Below are 10,130 nucleotides of genomic sequence, written 5' to 3'. Positions count from 1 at the left end.
AATCATTTGGAAATAGAGCGGAATTGTTTTGGTAAATTTAGTTATCTTAATTTGTTCTGAACAAAATCAACTAAAGACTTCAGATGAGATGAGTGCATCTTTTAAATTTGTGCTGTTACTGTGAATAATGTGCATGAAAGCAAACTATACACAAACTCCTATATATCTACCATTACTGGATGGAGTTTTAACTTTCTATCCAATCACCACATTTAGATGTTGGTGCAATAAAGTCTCAGGATTTTCACCTTCATGAGTTCAAAAAGGAAGTCGAGTCCCAAAGAAGCATGGCAGTTTGCTCCTTTGGTTTGCATGTACTGACATCATACTTTCCATGTAGCGCAGAATTATAAAAAATTTGAATTATATTGCAAAATTTGCATTGCATGAACTGCTTTTGGCATTTAAAATGCCAGTTGTAACAGAACAGAAATGCAGCAAGCAGTACTCCCAAGGTTTTCTTCTGGTCTGCTTTTTTTGTTTGTCCTGCCCTTCAACAGTCGTCACCTGCATAGCATTGTTTACTAGATTATAGCCACTTGTAAAAAAGCACAATGTGAAAGCAAACCGCAGCAAACAAAACACAAAAAGTTCCCTTTTGGTCCTGCGTCTCAAATCAGAACCAAAGTCCATGAGGACTGGAGTTAAAGACTTCTACTATACGGCATCTAGATCAGGACATTAGCCAGTCATAATCATTTGCCAGGAAATCTTGACAGGATAAGTGTGATTATATAATGGATGGATGGTATAATTAAAACTAATGCTCCTATAAATATGTGACCTGTGCCATCATGAATGCTAATTGAAAAAGTACAACAGGAAGAACACAAAGGAATTGCAAATAAAGTTGAGGAAGATGTAGAGAAAAATACCTTCATCATATCAGTAGAACAGAAACTACTCCAGGAACATGAAATGTTTTTTCCCCAAACTGACGGAACCACATGCCTCAGACAAAAATCTGGCACAAGCTCTTATCATTTTTAAATAAGCAGAATTTTCCTGGTTGAACAGTTTTTTTTTTATGGGATCATTTTAAATAAATGTGATTCTCAGTGTGGAGTAGTGGACCAGATCTGCTGATGAGACGATGCTTCTCTGGTTTACACGTTTTATGGATGTTCAGACCTAAGGCCTCGTTTTCTTTGTTTTCTAATTTGTGGCAGATGGAATATGGCAGGGGTGTCAAACTCCAGTCCTCTGCTGTCCTGCAGTGTTTAGATGTGCCACAGGTAAAAAACAGAGGAATGAAATGGCTTAATTACCTCCTCCCTGTGTAGATCGGTTCTCCTGAGCCTTGCTAATGACCTAATTATTCTTTTCAGCTGTGGTGCAGCAGAGGCACATCTAAAAGTTGCAGGACAGCGGCCCTTGAGGACTGGAGTTTGACACCTCTGGAATATGGGGTAACTGGGTTATCAGATCATTTTATGCTGAAAGCAAGAACTGTGTCCACATTCATGCCATACAGTCCAGGCTGTTTGTGTGAAATGGACTCTGCTGAGGCTCGTCACTAATAGCAGGTGATCTCTGTTCTTCCTGGAGCCACATTTTTTGTTTTTACTTCCCTGTATTAGTGATTTTTACTTTTGCTAAGCAAAGGTATTTTCTTCCTGGTGTAGTTTCTGACTTATGGGGTTTTCATAGAGACGTCAATCAAATTTTTGATCATTGAAATGTAGAGCAGAATCGTTTTGACTGATTTTGTCATCTTGAACTTTTAATTTATCCTGAACAAAGATTGAATGACTAAAGATTTTTGAGGACATTGATATATTTTTAAATTTAAAATAATACTGTTGCTAATTGAATAATGTGCATGAAAACAGCCACTATGCACAAACACCCAAATATCCACTTAACTCAACTTGGTTGAATTTGAACTTTCTACATGATCATATTTTGATGTTGATGAGATAAAATCTCAGAATTAAACCTCTTAGTTATTCATCCACAAGTTTTATTAACATGTTATCCATGTTGAAAATATATTTTTTGTATTGAGACAAAGGCTAAATGTTTCTCGACCTCTTCTGAATTACACACTGCACAAAGTTTTTATACAAGTTAAGCTGCTTTCTGGATGCTTCAAGGAAGCATGGAAACATTTCACTTGCTTGAGGAAAGGACGGGCATTAAATATTTCCTGTATTGTTGAACGTGAGCCAGAATAGATATGATGGTTTTTGTTTCATTCTGAGTAAAAGTAGGTGTGTGTTTGTAAGTCTTTGTATATAAAAGAAGTGAGGTTAAAAGATCTCAGAAGGCTCTCATCATCTCCAGGAGGTAAGTTTGTGAGCAATGATGGATTTGTTTCCATCAACATGATGTAGAACTGCCTTTCGATGTCTCTGCCAGCACAACTGAATCGATGATTCAGCAGGAATCTGTAGAACCTGAATACAAACTGATGAGTAATTCAGCCAATTGGCTCAGGTGTGTTGGACCAGGGACAGATCTGACAGCTGCAGGACTTCAGTCCTGGTTCAGGGGATCTGGGCCAAAGTTTGGTTGGCTAATATCTTTAAAAACAAACACAGTGACTTTTCCTATATTTTTGTGAATTAATCCAGTTCAGCAAAACTCAACACCCTGCAGAACCTGATCTACAGACGGCAGAGGACTTTCTAAAAAGGTTTGTATCGTTTTGTTTTAATCTTTGCAACATATAGTTTTAAAATACGTTAGTGAGTTTTTAGCAGAGTGATGACTTAGTGTGATGCTTCACATCCCAGTCTAAATCTACTTTCTGTATTTTTATCTGAATTATTTTTCTCTTCCTTCTGATCTAAACTTTGTTTTGGTGTTCAGACTTCTAGCTTCTGTTGTAGATATTGCTCATCTAATGGTCCATTTATCAGTCATGTTTTCCTGATTTAGTTTAGAAATACCTGATGTTTTCCCTTCAGCAGAACAGGAATATGCAAATAGGTTCTGTGTTATTTCAGGAATCTGTCACACTATTGGAAATCAAACATTTTGAGATCATCTGGATCTGCAGGTTGTTGCCAACACCCGGCCAAGGTTTGTTATGAATCACCACGAGTTCAACAGACTTGTTTAAAAATATCAGTATTAGTCTTGGTTACTTTGCATTTTAGTTACTTGCTGCAGACGAAACCAAATATCTACAATACTGGCATTAAGCTAAAAACCAAAGATATAGAGGACTTTGATTTTATAGTGATTTTCAATCATTCCAGGAGGTTTATTGTTCCAGCCTAAAATTACTGATTGTGTGGCACCTTTTTCAAATTTTAATCTAACATATGAGCTTCATCAGAACACATATTGTAACTGATTGAATGTCACAGTAAATGTTATGTTGTATTTAAATAGCATGATTTAACATTGAACCATTAAAACAAATGAGAGATTTAATCTGAACACATTTATGTGGCAACAAAATCAGACATTAGGAAACATTAACATTTTGCTAAAAGTTTTTACGTAGTTTGAAAACTTTAACGCGTTTCTTAAACATACAGGATTGATGTGAATTCATTGGCAGCAGAGGTGGATTTTATAAACTTGATTAGATATAAAAGTAACAAGTTTTACGGTTTCATCACTTTTGTTTCCATTTTCTTGTGACTACAGGCAGATTGACACCAAAGAAGAACCAACAGTCAGGATGTGCCTGTTATTGACCACGCCGCTCTTCATTGCTGTGGTTGTAATATTTCTGTTACTCTGGCAGAACATCATCACTGTGGCAGACTTACTCAAAGGAGCAAAGCAAGTTTCAGATGTAGTAATCCCAGCTTTGGACGATCCAAAGATATCAGGAGCGCTAACGCTAACCGTCACTGCGGTGTTCATTTTGACAAACTCACTGGAAACGACTCTGTTGGCTATGGTTGATATCGCACTGTGGCTGCATTGGCTCAACATCCTCCCGCTGAGAGAGTTAATTAGGTTAGCTACAGAGTTTTATCAGTCAGTCGTACCGAGAACAAATCAGACCTGCACTGATTCAAAGCCTGAAGCTAAACGATTGGCTGATGTTGTTAAAGAAAAAAGCACTTTGCTGACTTCACAAACCGGTCATGCCCCAATTTACAGACTTCCTCTAGAAGAGAAACAGATCAACATTAATGGCTGCAAGAGTTTCACTTTTGGAGAGAAATCCATGAATTGTAACAGAAACATCATGGTTCTTGGAGCTGCAGGTGCTGGGAAGTCCACTGTCATCAATGCGATGATGAACTACGTTCTGGGCGTTAGATGGGAAGACTCGTTTCGGTTTAAGTTAGTGGACGGTCAGTCAGACTCACAGGTTCACAGTCAGACATCAGAAATCACAGTGTACAAACTCTACCACCAGGAGGGATTCAGGGTGAACTACTCCCTCACCATCATAGACACTCCAGGCTTTGGGGGAACCGGCGGCGTAGACAGAGACAAAGAGATCACAGAGCAGCTGCGTAACCTCTTTGCTAACCAGGAAGGCGTTGGTGACATTGATGCTGTGTGTTTCGTGGTTCAGGCAGGTCTAACTGAACTGACATCAACACAAAGGTATGTGTTTGATTCAGCTCTCTCAATCTTTGGCAAAGATGTGGCAGAAAACATCAGGATCCTGGTGACGTTTGCAGACGAGCAGCAGCAACCAGTTGTAGAGGCCATCAAAGTGTCCGGTGTCCCATGTCCTAAAGGTGCAGACGGGCTGCCAGTTCACTTCAAATTCAATAACTCAGTGCTGTTTGCTAACAACAAATCCTTAGTGGCAAAGATTTGGTCCAATGAAGAGAAAACCTTTGAGTATTGGAACATGGGGACAAACAACATGGCCGGTTTCTTTGCTAGTCTAGCTAACATCAAAACCATAAGATTGACAATGACCATTGAGGTCCTGAAAGAAAGAAAGCATCTGGAGAGTACAGTGGAGGAGCTGCAGAAGCAGGTTAAACTTGGCTTGGCCAAGCTTGAGGATATCAGGGAGACAAACGACAAACTCAAAGAGCATGAAGCAGAGATCAGGAAGAATGAGGACTTTGAGTTTCACGTCACTGTGAGAAAGAATGAGCAAGTCGATATTTCTCACACTGGGAAGTTTATCACCAACTGCATGCAGTGTCATGTTACCTGCCACTTCCCTTGTAACATACCAAAAGATGAGGATAAAAAAGGATGTGATGCGATGGACAACGATGGATACTGTAGAAGGTGTCCAGGGAAATGTTTCTGGAATGTGCATAGTAACCAGAGCTTCAGATGGGAATATCAGGAAATTCATGAGACGAGAACAGTGAAAGAGCTGAAAGAGAAATATGAGAAGGCCTGTGGACAGAAGCTAACCTTAGAGCAGCTGATGAAAACTCTGATGTCTGAGTATCGATCTATGCAGGATGATGTGGTGAAACTGATTGCAGAGGCTGCAAAATGTCTGAACAGACTGAAGGAGATAGTCCTGAACCCAAATCCTCTCACCACTCCAGAATACATCGACTTGCTCATTAAAGGAGAGGAACAGGAGGCCAAGCCAGGCTGGAAGGAGAGAGTTCAGTCTCTGATGAAAATGAAGGAAAAGGCAGAGATCATAGCTAAAGTAGAGAAGGGAGAGGAAATCCTGGCTAATCAGTAATCTACTGATGCCTTCACCACAAATCTAAACTCAGAATTGTGCCAATGTGAAGCTAAAATAGATTTACCACACAAGTGGAATTATGATATATATTCATATATAAAGAAACTTTATCAGACATTACTTTGGGTTTATTTCAAATTAAATTTATTACGTCATGAGTGAAAATGTAAAGCATCACCTGGAATGTTATCTGTGTTTTTTGAATCCAATTGATCCAATTTTTGGCAGAGCTTTCTTTTTAAAAGGACATTTTTTCAGTTACCCAAACTGTAGCAGCTTTATGTGTGTTAGCCACCTGAAATGTTCTGTTCATCTGGAGGATTCATTTCATTTTGGTTGGACAGCAAATCCTATTTTAACAGAAAAATTTACCGTACCTTCAAGTTTCCAATTTAACTTGTATTTTCTTTTGTGTTTTTTTTTGGTGTAGATATTTTTATTGAATTTCTAAGTAATTTGAGAGGAAATTGTAATTTCTTTGTGAATCACCTAATTCTTATGAGCAGTTTAATCTGAAACTTTCTTCTTTTTACTATGTTTTTAGTTTATCTTTGGGGTTTTTATGTTTCTTTGTGTCGCATATATTTAATTTTGTGTCGTTCCACTTTTAATTTTATCTGGTTGCACACACTGCTGCATGTTTGCTGTTGAGAATATATAGTTGTGTGTTTTCCTTTATCTTTTTTAGCTATGTATGTATTATTTATACATACAAGCACTCACACGTTAGGGAACGTCTTCAAAGCTACGGATAAAGGAAATGACACACTAGGGAACGCCCTCTTTAGGTTTTCAATTCCCTTTGTTAGGCTTTAACAAAGGGAATTGAAAACTGTTTGATCCCATTTTGCTGTTAGCCCATGAGGATAGCATGAACAAAAGGACAAGCTGTATTTCAGTCTTAATAAATGGAGTTCATTAATGCAACTCCACTGACTCTTCAACTTCAAACATCAAGAACCTAATGGAGAAAGGATAAGTCTCCACATTACATAACCATGTCATGCATGTAATACAGTCGATGATAAACTGATAACAGGCCGACATCCCTTAGGGAGTTTGTAGAACAAGGCAAAGACAAAAGCATCCATTATTTGCTTCTCTCCGTTTCACCCTTACGATGTGCTGAGTGAAGCCCAGCGCTGCCACTGCTCCATGTTAATATTAATCCAAAATACATTAAAGATCTGCTGCTGCTGTTTTTTCAACCTTCCAGACCTCTGAGGTCTGAATACAGAGAATCAGGATTCAGCTTCTCTGCACCTCAAACCTGGAACAAACTTCCAGAAAACTTAAAAACACCTGAAACACTGAGTCTCTTTAAATACTCTAATTAATTATACTGGACTTAAAACCCAGTAGAGTTTATTGTGAACCATAATAAATGGAACATTGACCAACTTATTTGGTGGCTTTAATGATGTCACTTGACAAACTGTAATGTTTTTTACTGGTTTTCACAGTTATTGACTGTATGATGTGTTAATGATGATTTTATGTTTTCATGATGTAAATCACTTTTAACTCCCTTGTTGCAGATATGCTATACAAAAATAAACTTGATTGATTTGAATGTCTTGTCATACTTGGTCATTTTTGGCATTAATGCCTTGGTTTATACTTAACTAAAATCTAATTATTTCTCAATGTAAAAATCCTGAAGGCTTTATGTGAACTGGAAAAATGAACCTGATTGTTGCAGGATAAAAACATACAACATAACCTTAGTGTCATTTAAATATAACCTTTGCCAAAAATTCCTTAAATTGAACAAACTTCTTATTACCTCATGTTTCCACACTGAAACCAACTTCAGATTCCAGTCGTATCGTTGCCTTTTTTTCTGTCCAGTTTAATTAAATTTTTTGTAACAGCTTAAATTTTGGATTCAGGTGCATGAAAACAGACGCCATTACATTCCTTTGGTTCTTTGGTTTGGTCCTTTTCTTGTGGTTTATGTTCTACAGGTCTTGGGATATTCATTGACAAATTTATTTAATTAAATTCTACACACAAATACTCCATAATAAATGTGGATTTTTGCACATGTAGAGTGAAAATTAAAATAAACAATAAAACATTTATAGGTAATCGAATCCTGATGTAGGACTGGAGTTAAAGACCTCCTGCTCTAAGGAGTCTAAATAACTTTCCTTTGTGATTTTCCCACTTGTAAGATCTTCTATCAATGCATCAGTCATGGACACAAACTGAAAATGGGTTTGATTTGACTGACATTTTACTGAAGTATTCTGTGCTAAATGTTATGCGTTTCATGAGATCATTTAAATCAGGTTCCTTCAAAAGAAAGTCAGATGTTAGGATTTTTAATTATGATGAATATATATTTAAACTAATGCTCCCTAAGATACCTGACCTGTACCAGCATGAATGTTTTATGAGTCATTACAACAGGAAGACTTAAAGGAGATACTGATAAAGTTACAGAAGTGAAACTCTTCCAAGAGCTTGAAAAGTTTTTTTTTTTCTAAACTCACTGAGCTCATACCAAAGAGAAAACTCTGGCAGGCGTCCTTAGTCATTTTTAAGTAAACAGAAGTTTCCTAGAACAGTTATTTGAAATTGTCTGACATACGCCGAACTCGAGGCGTACGGGCCAAATCCGTCCCTCCAGAACAGTTTGTGTCGCCGTCTAGAAGGCAACATGGAGGGAATCTCATTGGTACGTTAATCTTAACCATCAAGGCAAACATTTTTCAGTTTGCTGCCAATTTGTCAATATGAAGAGGTTCAATATTCAATGTGCTCATTGAATGGTACAGGTCTATATTATCATTTGAACATTTAATGTGTAGTTTTATGTTACATGGTATGGCCCAAAATGAGAACGAGTTTTGTGCATCTGGTATAAGGAATTATTTTACATAAAATGGCTTTTGTCTTGGGCATGCTACTGTGGACCAGATCTTGACCCTGCCAGGTCTTTACATAAGTTTAAGGAAGTTTGTTTCTCCACTCTTCATGTTTTCTGGATCTCAAGAAAACCTAATGGGCTCGACACAGGAAGCAACAAACGACCGTGAAAGGCAAAGAGGAGAACCCAACGCACACGATGGTGACAGTAGTTTCAATAGCGACGAGTTGATGCCGGTGTGCCGCATAACTAGCCTGTGTGCACGTCTACATGTATGAGCTCAAAACTTTACACGGATTACACCAGTCGCTTGGCTGAAAGAGGGCAACCGAAATTATTGGAGAGGGAGTGATGTCGCCTCTCGTATCAATAAATTCAATTCACTCTATTTATATAGAGCCAATTTACAAAAATCATAATCTTAGGCAGGTCACAAAAGCGCCAGTTCAATTATACATATAAAATATTACCATTAATCCTTGCTTTCAAACGGAGCAGCAATCTCAATTATTCAAAATAGTTTAAACTATTTTCTATCTATGAATCAGTCGCTTGCGATTTGTCGACTTTGCAGCAATTCCTCATACTGAGCATATCTATTACAGGAAAGGAAAAGAAAAATTCCCCTTTAACAGGAAGAAACCTCCAGCAGAACCAGAGCCCTTTTTCAAACAAAAATATTCATCCTGCTTTCCTTGCTGAGCAACATGTAATTTTATTTTTATTTCCTGATGTTCAAAATGCATACTACCAAGTAAAGATATTTTCTTCCTGGTGTAGTTGCTGACTCACATACGAGAGTTTTAAAATAAGTCAGAAACAAGTTTTTAATCATCTCAAGGTGGAGCAGAATCGTTCTGGATGATTTATTTATTTTGAACTGAATTTATCCCGAACCAAAATCAAATGAATAACTAAAAACTTTAGAGCACATCGATATATCTTTTAAAGTTTAAATTAGTCCTGTTAATGTGGCTCAAATCAAACACTATGTACAAACTCCAACACACACAAAACTGAATGCAGTTTTGACTTTTTACTAAATCGCTACATTTGGATGTGTTCCATTTTTAAGACATTATCACTTTTAACAATATATATTCTTTCAAGTTATACACACTAAAATGACCTCAAACTCTTCTGCAGGTTGTAATGAGTTCATCAAGTCGTCTGCTTTTCGATTCTGTCCCTACAAGGGACATGCCAATGTTTCACTGGCTTGAGGCCAATATTGGTGTTCAAATATTGTGAGAGCCAAAATAGTTATGGTGGTTTTTGTTTCATTTTCAGTAAAAGTAGGTGTGTGTTTCTTTGTATAACAGAAGGAACGTTTCCAAAACATCACAGAACCCACTCATAATCTCTGAAGAATAATTACAGGTAAGTTTGTGAGCAATGATGGATTTGTTTCCATCAACATGATGTAGAACTGCCTTTCGATGTCTCTGCCAGCACAACTGAATCGATGATTCAGCAGGAATCTGTAGAACCTGAATACAAACTGATGAAGTAATTCAGCCAATTGGTTCAGGTGTGTTGGACCAGGGACAGATCTGACAGCTGCAGGACTTCAGTCCTGGTTCAGGGGATCTGGGCCAAAGTTTGGTTGGCTAATATCTTTAAAAACAAAAACAGTGACTTTTCCTATATTTTTGTGAATTA

At 37.5% G+C, this 10,130-nt stretch overlaps 1 protein-coding gene across 2 annotated transcripts; it reads left to right on the top strand.

Annotated features, from left to right (window-relative positions):
* The first annotated feature begins 2,508 nt into the window (after positions 1–2,508).
* LOC106912018 (uncharacterized) lies at positions 2,509–7,151 on the top strand. 2 transcript variants are annotated; one of them, XM_088014889.1, is made up of 3 exons: positions 2,509–2,638; positions 2,952–3,027; positions 3,604–7,151. In XM_088014889.1, exon 3 carries the CDS (start codon positions 3,638–3,640, stop codon positions 5,588–5,590), a length of 1,953 nt encoding a protein of 650 aa, XP_087871015.1. In that variant the 5' UTR covers positions 2,509–2,638; positions 2,952–3,027; positions 3,604–3,637; the 3' UTR covers positions 5,591–7,151. The 2 variants fall into 2 exon arrangements, with proteins under 2 accessions (XP_087871015.1, XP_087871016.1); XM_088014890.1 differs by lacking the exons at positions 2,509–2,638; positions 2,952–3,027 and having other exon boundaries at positions 4,049–7,151.
* The last annotated feature ends 2,979 nt before the right edge of the window (positions 7,152–10,130 follow it).

The sequence above is a fragment of the Poecilia mexicana genome, unplaced genomic scaffold, assembly GCF_051168715.1.
Source record: "Poecilia mexicana isolate PSO_F unplaced genomic scaffold, ASM5116871v1 scaffold_17, whole genome shotgun sequence".
Classification (NCBI taxonomy): Eukaryota; Metazoa; Chordata; class Actinopteri; order Cyprinodontiformes; family Poeciliidae; genus Poecilia; species Poecilia mexicana.
Note: the sequence above shows the minus strand (reverse complement) of the source record. Positions and strands in the feature narration are given on the sequence as shown.